Source organism: Calonectris borealis, chromosome 16, assembly GCF_964195595.1.
Source record: "Calonectris borealis chromosome 16, bCalBor7.hap1.2, whole genome shotgun sequence".
In the NCBI taxonomy this organism is placed as follows: domain Eukaryota; kingdom Metazoa; phylum Chordata; class Aves; order Procellariiformes; family Procellariidae; genus Calonectris; species Calonectris borealis.
The window spans coordinates 14,691,001-14,704,829 of NC_134327.1; the positions used below are offsets into that span (position 1 = coordinate 14,691,001).

The window sequence follows — 13,829 nt, forward strand, 5'->3', positions numbered from 1 at the left end:
GATTGAGAACATTCTGCCCATCTCACATCCTGTATTTGCTTATTTTTTTATCCTGTTGCTCATACTCATGCAACACTAAAAAAAGCAAAGCTGGGGAAAGTGCCTGAAGTGTTATACACACAGCCGCTTTACCGACACAGGCTGTCTACCCAAAAGACCCATTTTCAAACAAAGCGATCCAACAATAGCACTGACGATGTTTGAACTGGCATCGATTTAGAAAGACAAGCTCTTTGCTGCACCACACTGTCAGCAAGCACTCAGTACAAATGCCACGTTACAAGACGAATGCCTCTCTTTTTTTTTTAAGACTTCCCTTCTATTTTCGCGCCTCCGCTCCGTTGCGTTATTTCCAAATCAGGCCCTGGATCCCAGTGCTGAGGTCAAGTCCCTCTGAATTCGCTGCCGACTTCAACGCCTTGGGTTTGGTTTTAAATGTGGGGACAAAGCTTTTTATCTTTGTTACAAAGCATCTACCCTGCTCTTCAAAGCTTTCCAACGATTGCTGCAAACCTCTAGTTCAAAATCGCTATCGCCGTTGCAAATAAGGTCAGCCTGATTGAAAAACAGTTATTCTAGCTGGAATAAAAATGGGCAGTCTTCAGCAAGTGCATCCTATGTAAGAAATATCCTCTCACTGAACTGAGACAAGTCTTCACTGGCTCCAGGTAAAAGGAGATTGAGGTCACCTAACGACTCTGACATTTCTTGCAGCCTTTGATTCATTGCAAAGAGACCGTATAAAGCTATACCGGCAATGTCGGCTAATTCCAGTGGCTTTTTGCTCTCCCATATGACCTGCATTTCATTGCAGCTCTGATACGTGTTCAGGTACCAGGGGCCGTGTGAGCACCCAGTTCTGTCACCGTGTCCCCAACCAGCTGGACCCGCAGACGTGCCACTGCCTGCAACCGAAAACTGGGGCTGGACGCTGCAGTATTTCAAGTCGGGCAATTCTTCAAGCAGATGTGGCCCATGGGAGTGGAAATACTTTGGCTCTGTTGTCTTAAAGATTAAATCAGAAGCTCCGGCTCACCTAACATACAAGAGTAAGAAGGAGCTGGCAGGACAGAAGGGGATGGAGAAAGGCTGGGGGTGATCAACGAGCAGAAGCCTCTCGAGACGCAAACACATCAACAGAGAACCACACAGCCCCACATGGAGGAAGAAAAAGCAGCTGAGCCATTCCCAGCGCTGCCTGGGAGCTTGTGTTTGATGTGAGGGTTTTCAGACCCAGGCATCATCTTTGCAGTTTGCTCTCGTTAATAGGTTTGCTTGGATTCCAGCTCAGCCCAGCTCATTAGCCACACCGCCAAATCCAGCACTAATTCTGGATCATTCCTCTTGCTACAAATAAATAATAAAATTGTCTCCACGCAGGGGTTGTTTTCTTCCTCTCTCCCACTAATGCAGGTCTGGTAGCATCTCATGTATGCCTTAATGAAGTCCGTTATATCCAGAGTTTCTCAGCAAGTAAAAATTACAATCATTAGCCAGTGACTGACGAGAGACAGAAACACCATTTCTGCCCGGGCTGGCAATAACAGTACGCCAAGTACACATCCCAGCGAGTCGAGCCTTGCTCTCCCGTAATATGGTACCCAATGTTCTTCATTAGCATCTCTCTTTTTAATAGAGCAAGACAGCGTCCTGCGGCAGGTCGCAATTACACACAACAATTAATTCAGGGAGAAACAATGAGAGGTGTCGCAGAGGCACATTTTGCAGCGGGGTTGTCAGAAGGTGAAGTGGAAGATGATTAGGAACATTTTAAAGCCCTGCCTAAAACCAAAAACAAAACAAGTGGAGGCACAACTGACAGCATGGTAGCGGAGACACGACTGCTTTCCTTGTACACTACTTTGTCATTTTTATTTTAAACAATTATTCTCTTGGTCGTAATACCCCAACGACCAGGACCGGCAGTCTCGGACCAGGACTTCTTGTGCCATTTGCAAACAACACACAACGCCGGCTCGGCTTCTCCCAGAGCTGCAGCCGCTCTCTTGCTGCCCTTTTGTGAAATTAGGGTTTAATTCTCTGGAATAAGTCTGCTAATAAGGACTCCCAACACACCCGTCCTCTGGACAGCGTGTACTCGCTCATCGCTCCCCCAGGGGCTGTGATGGGAGGGGGGGACGGGGAAGGGGGGAGAAAAAAAATAAATACATCTCGCAGAGCACAAAATGCGAGAGAAATCTAATACCGCTTTGCAGAGTAGTGAGAGTTCGTTGGAAAAGAGGTACTGGTTGCACCGGCCGCGCTCGGCGGAGCACCGATTTCGGCTGGAGGGCCTCCTGTCCTCTCGCTGCTCGACATATCACGTTCCACACTCCGTGTTAAGCCTCCCCTGGGAACATTCCCCACGGCGCCAAGGACACGCATGTTTGCGATGCTGCTGTCGTCCCGGTGGCCAACAATAGAGAGGGACAATTTGATCTTTATGTAACGCGGGCAGCCGCCCGCTCCGTTCCCCTCTCCCGGGGATGAGATGTTCAAACGGCGCGGCACAACAAGTAATAACAATCTGAAGGGTTAAATACAATCATCGAACCCCTCGGGCTTGCTGGTGTTATCACTGGGGTTCCTGTGGGTGTTGATGGGTGTAACTACGTGCCCCATGGTATTTGTTCCATGCAAGAAACATAACCCAAAAGCCGGGCAAACAATCCATCATCCCCAGACACAGTGATCTGCACCCCAGGGGAGCCCCCTCCCCCTTTTGCAGCCTCAAAGCCCAATGCTGAGATGCACGGACGAGCCCTGCATGCAGCGCCCAAACCCCCCTAGAGTCTTTTGCTCCGTGTATTTGTACCAGAGCCCTGCACGGAGCTGGATGGGGGAGGCTGAGCAAGTCCTTCCAGCTAAAGATCCCCACACATCCGCACCAGGGATCAAAGCCTGACGGGTACAGGCAGGAAAGTAATGTTCCTCAGTTGGGCAATGCACTCGCTTTGGCTTCCGAGTAGATCAATCTCTGGAAAATGATTGCACGACAAAGTCTTGAAATGAAACTAATTCATTGCTGCTCTCCAGCCCTGGGAATCAAATGAGTAACTCTGCAGTCATTAAAATAAAATAAACAGGAAAGGGCACTTAATAGGAATGCTTCGTAGCTAAAAATACTGTATCTCGTCTGAGGTTATTCAGTTTTTAATAGGAACAGCCACACGTGCCCCAAGGTGATCTGATTTGGTATTACTCCAGTCCTGTTACCGGTGTACACTGTAATCACAGACGGATGGATGGTTTTTTTTTCCCTAGTTCAAAATCCTCCCTGTGCTTTTGCAGATTGAGCATCTGCTGTCGGACTCGCTGCAGAAAACACAGCTCTGAGGGAAGAGGCAGGAATAGGAACATCCGACTATATGGGGGGATTTGGGGTCCCTCTTCTCGTCACCCAACAAGACTGATGAGGTGGATGCTCAACTTTCTTTCTAAAAGGGGCATTTCTATAGCAAAGGAGAGGCTCGAGCCAGAGGCGGTCACGCTGAGCACCAGGCAGGCACAGAGCTGATGCTGGAGAAAGGGCAGGAGGCGACAAAAGTAGGCAGAAGGAGTACTGTAAAGGATCATAAAAGCTGCATGTACATTTTCCTTCCCTGAAAATGTCTTTGTGCTTTTATGGCAAGGAGCTGCTTTTATGGCAAGGAGCTGCTACAATTACAGCTTCTTTTATAAGCGAAGCACAAACCAGATAATGAGCAAACCTCCCACCGCACAAAGGAGGCGACGAAGGTGTTCTGTGAGCCCTGACGGTCAGGCTTCCCCACAACAGCCGAAGGCAGAGAAAATTGCTAAAACCCATCTCCATGTCACCCACTTCAGGGGTGTGAGCTGCTCGCAGCCTGCTTTTTCTTCCCAAAAGCGCAAAAAGGATCACGCCATAAAAGATTGTGCCTACACAGACAGCGAGTGAAAACCCTTCAGCCAAAGCAGCAGCTCGCACGTCCCGACCTGCAGAACAAGCCCACGGCTGCATCATTCCTGGTCTGGAGGAGTAAAGGGAGGGAAGAAAAAGGTTTTTGCAAGGAAAAAAACCAGGCAAGATATTGCCAAATCCCGATGACTAGATAATGCACCGCGGAGGTTCATGATTTCAATGACACATGGGAAAATCAAGAGCTCCCGCCAGCCTTCCTCTCCCTGACCCCAACATTCGCTGGGAGATCGGGAGAGTTTGACGAAGCCACACGCAGGTGTGCAAGCCTGGGGTTTCCAGCTTTGCTGGCAACCAAATTCGTAATTTTCTAAGAGAATTGCCCCTCCTTCCCTGCATGTGAGCAAGCGTGGAGGTTCGGATGGCTTGGCAGGGAAAAGGAAAATCAGGCAGCAGCTGGTAGGGTAGGGCTATTTCATCCCACTCCGCAGCCCTTGCCCTGGGTCGGGGCCACCCTCCGAAATCAAAGCCCCTGGCTCTGAACAGCGGGTGCACCGCTGCTCCCATCCCTCTGCAACGTATCAACCAAAGCCACTGCCCAGGGAGGCTCCACAGCCACAGCTCACATCCTCCATCAACGTAATACATCAACACCAGCTTCCAAAAATCGATTCTCTCTCCCCGAGCTGGGGTACAGGGGTTTTAAAGCTTTGTCAGGACGCCTTAGAAAGGGGGATGTAAGGGAGCCGACACGGGCAGGCAGCCCTGCGGGGGAGTGCAGATATTTGTTTGTTTTAATTGAGACGAGGCTCCTAATATTTACCAAGAACCAGTACCCGCCAAGCGCTGCTGTGATCCGGCTGCTGAACTATCTGGTTTCACACTCAAGAGAGCAGGGATGTGGGATGCTCCCGCCAAGTGCCATTGCCAGCTACTCGTGTCACTGGGGACACGATACGGGTGGAAAAGAGGAGGGGTTTGCTTTACTGATTTACTGATCTACTTTACTACCCATTTCCTACTGCTGCGTGAGCAACCGGAGATAAGCGTCCCCTCGGAGTTCATCAAGGCGGGAGAAAGAAAAGAAGGAAGCATTTTCTTTGGGGTGCCAACCCTGTGTGCCACCAGCCTGCCGCAAGCCAGATCCCGCACCCCCACCACAAAACCCCAACGCCTCCCTCCCCACCACGAGTCTCCAGGCACGCAGGAGATCCAATTGCATCGTGACGGAAGCCGGACAGCGGCTCTTAGGGAAATAACCTCCCAAGAGCACCCAGCAGACTGCATGTCTCTGCATTTTTTCGTCAAAGCAACTTATTTTGGGAGATCCCATCCTTCTGGGAACTGGGCAGGCTTCTGCTAAACGGTCCGCGCCACGGCACAGCCAGAAAACACCCAGCTCACGTCTGCGATTGCGGCAGGCACGCAGGCCGGGAAGCCCCCGCCCGGCCCCTGGACAGCCGATATCCCGGGGGAGGCAACGGGTTTCCCTGCTCGGGGCTCCAGCAGCTCCCAGCCCCGGGGCTACGCACAAACACTGCCAAAGCCCAGGGCCACCCCGGAGGACCCGCTGTCTTCCACACCTCCCGGTCTGGGTACATCATACTACTTTCTTTTTTTGCCTCCAGCTGCATTTTTTGCCTTGTCCCGTGGGATGCAGGCGGTCACAGACGTGCCATTTCACAGACTAACATCTTTGAGCAGCGCCTCATCAGCAGGAGAAAGCGGTTAGCAGCAGCATGGCAGGATAGGGATGGAGCGGGACAGAGAGGAAAGGGCCTCTCCCAGCTTCTAGGAGATAATCCTCTGATGCATATGGAAACAAGACTCTTGGCTTAAATCTATTTTTTCGTCTTTTGTACGTGTGCTGACTTATTCCAGCAGGGCTGCCAGCAGCCCACAGTTTATTTTTAAAACACTAAACAAGAAAAGTTCAGTATATACAACAAATACCCTGGGTTTCTAGAGAAGCATTCTGCAGAAGCTAAAAAAAGGAGGTTGCTTTTTGGGTCAGCTTGGCCATGATCCATAGGGGACTGTGAGGTGAGAGACAGATTCTGACCTCAGTTTAGAGAAACGCTGAGCCGGCACGTCACACACCAGCCGGATCCCAAATTCATGCTAGGAACGGGCACGGAGATGGCTCAGCCACCCAAGCACACCCTGACTTGGCCGGTACCCGTGCACGGTGGCCGGGCAGCTGCTCGAATGATTGCCACCGCCTCGCCTGGAGCCCCGAGGGCTGAGACCCTGCCTGGCTCGATACACAGATGAAGCATCTCAGCTCACAGCTGCTCGGCCAGGCTGGGCTCCATGATCTCCCCCCGCCGCAGGGGATCGGCCTGCAAGGACATCATAAAAATATATTGCACGGTTTCTTAAAGAGGATTTAGATGAAACCACCACCACCCCTAGCTGGGAGGCTGCAGGGAAGCGGTGCTGGGATGAAGGATGTGGCTCTCCCGCAAGGTGACAGCACTCCTAATTGTGTCACTCCAGCCGGCAGGCCGGAGGATGCGACCCAGTTTTGGTGCCTGTTACGTGGCTCGCAGTGGTGCCGACACGCTGGAAAAGCTAAATTTAGGAGCCAAACAGGCGCAGTGTTACACACCCGGCCAGGACTCACTATGTTACGAGACGGCCAGAGAATCGATGCCACCCGCTCGCCGCACGCGTTACAACATCGCTGCAAAGCCCTCGCCACCTGAGTGGGAAGCGTTACCAAGTCACTCGGAATAAAATTGCCACTAAATGCTGTTTGGGGGAGAAAAGAAAAAAGGAAAAAAAAAAAAAAAAGGCAAATCCTCGCTCTTTCTCAGGCATTGTAGGAAATGAAAACGGCTATGGCTGCCTGGTAGAGTCCAATTACAAATAATGTGCGTTCTCTCCCTGCACGAAGGATGAAAGGCATCAGAGCTGGTGGTGACATTTTAAGACCGGAGATGTAAGAGCGAATCTGAGCCTCATTGCAAGCCCAGCTTTACCCCAATAAAGAAACACTTTCTGCAGTCAATTGCCTTGCGGCATAGCTTGGAGCCCCGCTATTGATCTGGCATCTGTTGTAAGCAGATAATCATCGTCGCTGTGCCGTGGCTTCTACAACGGCATCTAAAAGCATTTTCCAGAAGATGGTTGAGGGCTGTTTTTCTGCTCTCACCCATGGCTGCAGGCAGGCAGAGGTTTGCGGGGGAGCCCACGAAACTCTCGCAGGTTTGCAGAATTTGAAGGCCAGAAAAGACCATTAAATCCCTCTAACTCGTTCACCTCCCAACCCTGTAAACTTCAGCTAACCGAGGTGTACTCCCCGCGAGGCTCTGCCTGCCGCTCCAGCCCTCGCACAGCCATTTCATACCCTGCAATTTCCTTTCCCCAGCGAGGTGCTAACACACCGCCATCAAGCCACCGCTCAATCCTTCCCTTCTGTAAGACAGACAGCGAGAGCTGCTGAAATCCCCTGGCATCAGGCATTTTCCTCCTGCCCCCCAGAAGGTTTCTCGGAGTTTGGCTCACTGAAGTCTGAATCCCGACAGCTCCCGGCCGCTTCCCAGCAGCGTGGGGAGGTTTTGGGCCAGGCACCCTCCTCCCAGTTTAGCAAGAAGTGGTCAGAGGTAGGCGAAATCGGGCTGCCAGCGCCTGCAAACTCCCCCCTCCCTGCCAGCGCAAGCACTTCTTATCCACTTGGCAGATTCCTCTAGTCTCCAAAGAAGGAGAAAAGGATGGGAAATTAAAAATAAATGAACCAAGAGATACACATCCATCAGGAGCCAGGCGTTGTCAGCCCAGGTCCCTGTGCAACTACTTCTTTAATCAAAACCTCATGCAGTTTAAACACTTGACGGACGTCTAGAACAGAGATCTGCTTACCCTGAACAGGAAAAGCTGCAACCTTGAAGAATAAAATCGCCTTTGTCTGATGGGGTCTATTTTCTTTAAAATCATGCTAAATTACGCTAAGCCCGTTCCTAACTGTGACATTTGAGGTTTCGCCCTGCAGATTCCTGCGAGATGCTTGGGTGTCTCGAGGGGGTCACCGGAGGTGGCGGGAGGAGCAAGCTCTCGGGCAGCAGCTGAAGATCTGCCATTTCTAAATCGGTCCATGACGCCAGCCGTAAATTTTTAAGAGGCTCAAATCAAGAAAAGGATTGCTGATGGATGCGCTCCCCACTTGAAACTCACTTGCGTGATGACGGACGTCAGACTATCTGGCTCATGGCTATGCCACTTGCCTGTTTGCTGTTGAGAGTGTCAGAAACCTTCCAGCTTTCTAGAAACTCCCCGTGTGCCAAGGCTCAGCGAGCTCTTTAAAGCCTCCCACATGCAGGTTATCTGCCTCTCCTGGCTTGAAAATGTTTGTCCCCGAGGAGTTGTTATTTAATACTTTCCTTAGTTACCAAGGGATGGGAAGTTTCTCCCATCGTTTCTGCAGCTTTCCAAACACAGATGGGATTTATTGAAGTTTCTACCACTCTGACCTCATTAATGTTTTACGGCACGGCTCCAGCGACGTGCCTACTCCTCGCCGGGTGCCCCTCAACAACCCCACGGCGGCTCAGGTCTCCCGGCTGCGCTGAACATCCTTGGGGAGTTTTAAGTGACATCATCCCCAAAACGGCTCCGCTGCTGCTTTCGGGGCCTCGCCTGCACCCTGCCTCACACAGGATCGTGGCTCCCAGCAGCTCCTTTCGTAACAGCCGTGGCGGGTGGGAAAGCAGAGACATCATGAGGCGGAGAGACGGAAAAAAAAAAGAAAAAACCAGAGAATAGGGCAGGAACACATCCAAGCTGTGCCACGGACAACATAACCTGGGGGCCACCCAGGGATGGGTGGGATTTTAATTGGCACGGGGCGGGGGAAGCAGAAGAGGGGGTGCGAGCCCTGGATTTGGTGGGGAAATGCAGCGGGCGACCCCGGGGCGACATTCATGGTACCCCCTGGCACATGCCTGCAGGGAGGAGGGTGGGAATTGAGAGTCCTGAGGCCTTTTTTGGAGAGATTTTTCCCCCCTGTGGAGAACAGGAGGGAGCATCAGCACAGCCCGGCTGGAGTCCTGCAAATTGCCCCACTTAGGCTCTGGTCCTCTAAATTGCTCTCTTAACCCAAGTACATAAATTGATCCGATGAGCATCAGGGTTTTCTGCGGAGCCACGCTCCCCCACAGCCTTTTGAGTTCGTGCTTCGTCCCCAAACCCTGCAGGTTTTCTACCAAAGAAACATGCCTGGTGCTTACCAGGGCAAACGCCTCGCTATGCTCCAGGCCTCGAGATGCGCCTCTCCATCGGCCGAGCACCGCACGGAGCCGGGGTTTCCCCACCACATATTTATTCAGAGGCGCTGCACAGCGAGGACAACCCGGCGCCAAACTTTGCAAGAGGCAGACCTGGCTGGAGTTCAGCAGAAATGGGGAATTAAAACACTGAACTAAATCAACGCATCCCCACCCCACTTCTACCTAAATCAGGAATTTCATGCACAGAAGGGTCCCACATTACTTATTAAGCACAGAGAGCAGAGAGTGCTTGGCACTGCACAGAAATCCAGTCTTCGCACTAAAGCTCCTGCGAGCCCAAAGTAATTCAGATGCAGAAGTGATCTCAGCTGCTGGGAAGGAACTCAAATAGCAACAGACAAAGGGAGCCTGTGCAGGGGTGTAGAGAAAGAAAGAAGAGCTGCTGGCTAGGTGCAGGCAGGGGACACTGATCACACGGAAAAAAGGATGGGGAGGAGGTAAAGGAAGCAGGTCAGGGAAAATCCAGGGGTGGCTGGGGCCACTCCTGCTAAAATGCACCCGATAGCGGGCGCTTGCTCAGGGCTGCAGGTCCCACAGCCCCCTGCAAGAGCCTTCCAGCAGCGTCTGGTGCGAGCCACACGCCAGGACTGACAGAGCCTGAAAATGCCAGGGAGATGCCCAGGGACCTGGGCAGAGCAAGCGTATGGATGGAGGCACATGGACTGCGAGAGCCACCCGGCCCGCTGCAGCCGGGGAAACATCTAGTGCCACGCTCACCTCCCCAGAGCTTTCCACCAGCACGCCAGCTCAGGTTGCTCACTGCAAACCCATGCAGAGATGCCTTCTGCTCCCAGGCGCAGGCCCTGCACGTCTTGCTTGCAGTGCCACCTGCCGCCAACGGCAATGCTCTTCAAACACTGGAAGGGGACAACAGCAACGCAGAGCAATGAACTTCCTGCTGTTACATCAGCTTTCCCTGTCCTTTAACAGCAGCCAAACTCTTGATCCAAAAAGCAACGCTATTTCCCAAGCTGCAGGCATCCCACGAGTCGCAGGCGTAGCAGCAGACGCTAATAAAGTACTTTTTTCTTTCCCTTTTATGCAGTTTCTCGCTGGAGCCAGTCTCTCCCCCCAGAGACCACATCCTGAATCTTCTTGTTCATTGATTCTTTATGCTAAATGATGACTCTGAAGTCGAAATAATGTGGCATATTCTAGTTCGCATTTCAGACACCGTGAGGCTTTTTAATAATGAGTTGCATGAAAAATTAGGGAGGCTGCAACAAAGAGCTCCGACAGAGGTTTCCAAAGTGACTCACAGCCAGGAGAGCCTCGCTTTTCCAAAGCCCAGCGTGAGACAACCTCAAAAGCCCCCGCACTCAGAGAGAGCCGAGTCCTCCCCCTCTGGAAAAATAAGGCCTTTTTAAGGAGACTTCCCCAGGGTGAGAATCCCTGCGGGGAGGTTTGGCAGGCGGTTTTGGGAATCTTGGCTGAGATGACATCCCGTTCCCATGAGTGCTCACGGGGAGAAGGTTTCACCCCGCACCTCAGCTGTGCTGCCGAGGGTGCTGCGGGGTGGGAGTCACCTCGCGCTGCAGCTGGCCCAGGCTCCCCACTTGGCAGACTGGCTGTGCAACGCTGCAAAACGGGGCTGGCAAGGATTCTCGCTGCTCTTGCAGGGAGGTAGCGAACCGCAGCGGTAAAGGGCAGCTCTTCCAGTCTCGGCCCCCGAAGTGGTATCGTACCCAGCGGATGGTACGGCACCCACAGGGACAACGAGCATCACCCGTGCACAGGTATCCCCGCTCCTGCTTAGGGCTGGCTTGCTGCCAGCTCTGCAGCTCTTTGCCAGACTTTGCAGCATGATAGAAGGGGAATTTCTTCAGGTTAACTTTTGGCTGCCTGTTTTTGCTTCCTGCCATCCCTACAACCAGCTGCCAACATATTTCAAGGGGAAGCAGCGGGCAAAGTATCCAGTGCAGCCCCCCACCGGGAGTTAATGCCATTTAGGCTCAGTCCCAGTGCCTGGTGACCAGTGCCTGGCTGCTGGGGTGGGAGATGCGGCAGGAGGTGGCTGAAGGACGGGTTTGATTGCTCTGCCCCCTCTCCCAAGCTCAGCTCCTAATTCCTTCAGCATCCCGCGCTGGCTCCCACCTTTACCTCCTCTGTGACACCCGTCACAGCCACCCCCAGCCCCAGGAGTCCTCTCTGCAGCACAGCTCCCTGCTCACCCACTTCTAACGCCTAAGGACTGAGCACCGCTCGCCCCACCCAGCCCAGCACACTTCCCCAAAAGAGGTGTTTCCTCCGGTGCGGCCCAAAGGAGATCCCCCTGTAGCTGGCAAAGGAAGGATGCTTGCTAAAAATAAGAGGGTGGCTGGTGCACAGGCAGCTCTTACCACGTTCCAGAAGAGCGGGTTGAAGGCGATGGAGAGGACAGCCGCAATGAAGCCAGAGTCGGTCACGTCCACGTAGCCGAAGAGCTGCGCCATGGCTGTCACATCCACCTGGGGGGAGAGAGCCAGTTACTGGGGGTGCAGATTCCTGCAGGGGCACCAGGCATTGCGCCCCAATACGGGGCACTTCATCTCAAACCAAATGCATCAGCTGCCCTGCAAGAGCGGAGGAATCTTTTACTGGCCCCAAGCAACACGTTGTTATGGCTTGCAAAGCACTATGTCAGGGTGCAAAGCCAAGAAGAGGGTGGGGGCTCCTCCAAGCTGGCTCCCCGCGCACCTCGGGGGCACTGGGCTCTCAGGGAGCTCCGCGTTTGCAGCAATGCCCAGAAGGACACGGGCACTGCGAGGACACTGCTGCTGTGAGGACGAGCACCAGCCCTACGGGGCAGCTGCCAACCCAAGCGTGTTTCCAAGCCGCAGGCAAGGGAGCACCGTTTCACAGCGCCTCGGTGTCCCCGGGGACGGAGGACTGTCCCAGGGATGCTGGTCTGCATGGGAACTCCAAGCGATGAACTGTGTCAGCCTCAAATTTGCCTTCCATAAAGTAAGACTGATGCAAAGCCCCTCCACAGTGAGGGGGGATGCATTTGCATTGTAAGAAGCTGCAAAAGACTTTCCTGTCTTACTTAATGACAACAACAACAAAAAACCCTTAAAGCTCGCTGTTTTTCCTCCTTTCTCCCGTTAAGAAAGGATCTTTTTCCCAGGACGGCTCCCTGACATTGTCAGCGTTTTTACGTGCAATAAGCCATGCTGCTTCTCCCTCCCCGCCCCCTCTCCCCGCAGTGGTATTTGGATGAAAAACAGCTAGGGCCTTTTTTTTTTTTTTTTTTTTTGCCAAAAACTTTGAAAACAAAAGACAAAACAGCCCAGCCCAAGCCCTTCCCTCGCTTGAATCAAAATCAAGACAACATCGAGACGTGGAAGGTTTTTGCTTCCCAAACACAGCTGTGTTTGCAAGTCCTTCGGATGCCAGGGGACAGGAAAGGCTTGAAAAGGCATCGGCTCCACCTCGCCCATCCAGAAGAGAAATTCCCACTGGCTCCTCACGGGTTCTTTGAAGGAACCAGAGCTGCAGTGGGATTCATGGAAAGGGGCTGCTAAACCTGCTGTCTCTCGTAGCGAAGAGCAAAGGCCCTGGGAATGGCTCCCGCACTGTCCCGGGGCACGTCCAGCCGCTCCAGGTGCCTCCTGCAAAGCCGTGACCGCCCACGGTGCAAAGTGCACGAGCAAAGGCCGTGCTGCCCCGGGGAAACGGGGGGATCCTCACGGGGGTCCGCAGCTGCCTTCAAACCACCCAAGCCCCAGCTCCCACGGGCTCCTCCATCCAACCCCTCGGGACGCGGTTGCTGGCGAGGAACGACGGGAACAGCTCCCAGGGCCTGATCCTCACCCATCTCCCCCTATTCCCACCCTCCCCGGCCTCTCCTCCCCTCTCTTCACCCCTGAGCAGCCCTTTGCCACCAGTCCTCGTCCCTTCAAACCAAGCACTGTCAAGCTGTAACCCGGGCACCGAGACAGCCGCTGGCACTGGGGCCGAACTGTTTGGTCCCGCTTCAATTGCAAAGCCGTGGGACAAGGACAGCTTCTTTCCTCCCGTTTCGTACGGTGCTGAGCACACCAGGCTGAACAAAAGCTTCTTGACCTACTAACTCCTGGCTGGCAACATCGTTAACATTGCACTCACCTTTTTTTTCTCCTCCTCAACAAGCAAATTCGCCGCTGCCAGCGGGAGGCAGATTGGCCTGTGCCTGGTATGTGCTTTTAGGGATACAAGGGGAGCCCGTTAGGATGAGCCGTCCCTGCAAGCTGCTGGGACAGCAACGTAACAGGCACAGAACATTCAACTTTGCCCCCTCCTCCCCGACGGGCGACAAATAACGGTGGCAAACGCTGCCTGCTCGCCCGCAGCCCCAAAAAGTCAGGGAGGACAAGAGTTGCATGGCCGCCCGGGCGAGAGCTGCACGGGCACCCACACGAGAGCTGCATGGGCACCCACGCAAGAGCTGCATGGGTGCCCAGGCAAGAGCTGCACCGGCACCCAGGCAAGAGCTGCACGGGTGCCCAGGCAAGAGCTGCACGGGTGCCCAGGCAAAAGCTGCACGGGCACCCAGGCGAGAGCTGCACGGGTGCCCAGGCGAGAGCTGCACGGGCACCCGGGCGAGCCGGCGGCAGCACCCAAGGGACTCCCGTGCGGTGCCGGTGCAGCCCTTGCCACGTGGCTGGAGCGTGCCGTCGTGGCCTGGGTGGAAACGGGCCAGG

The 13,829-nt window shown here is 53.7% G+C and overlaps 1 protein-coding gene and 1 long non-coding RNA gene across 8 annotated transcripts in view; both read right to left on the bottom strand.

Annotated features, from left to right (window-relative positions):
* LOC142089230 (uncharacterized) overlaps positions 1 to 13,829 on the bottom strand; it is a 142,625-nt gene that overhangs the window by 51,132 nt on the left and 77,664 nt on the right. The window lies entirely within an intron of this gene.
* PEMT (phosphatidylethanolamine N-methyltransferase) overlaps positions 1 to 13,829 on the bottom strand; it is a 43,571-nt gene that overhangs the window by 29,075 nt on the left and 667 nt on the right. For 3 of the 7 annotated variants that reach the window (XM_075165418.1, XM_075165423.1, XM_075165417.1), the window contains exons 2-3: positions 11,508 to 11,615; positions 9,886 to 10,025 (exon numbers count right to left, since the gene is read on the bottom strand). In XM_075165418.1, coding sequence (XP_075021519.1) covers positions 9,886 to 10,025; positions 11,508 to 11,600 — 233 coding nt within the window. In that variant the 5' untranslated portion in view covers positions 11,601 to 11,615. The remainder of the gene's footprint in view (positions 1 to 9,885; positions 10,026 to 11,507; positions 11,616 to 13,829) is intronic. The other 4 variants (XM_075165422.1, XM_075165420.1, XM_075165419.1 and 1 more) reach the window with 3 other exon arrangements.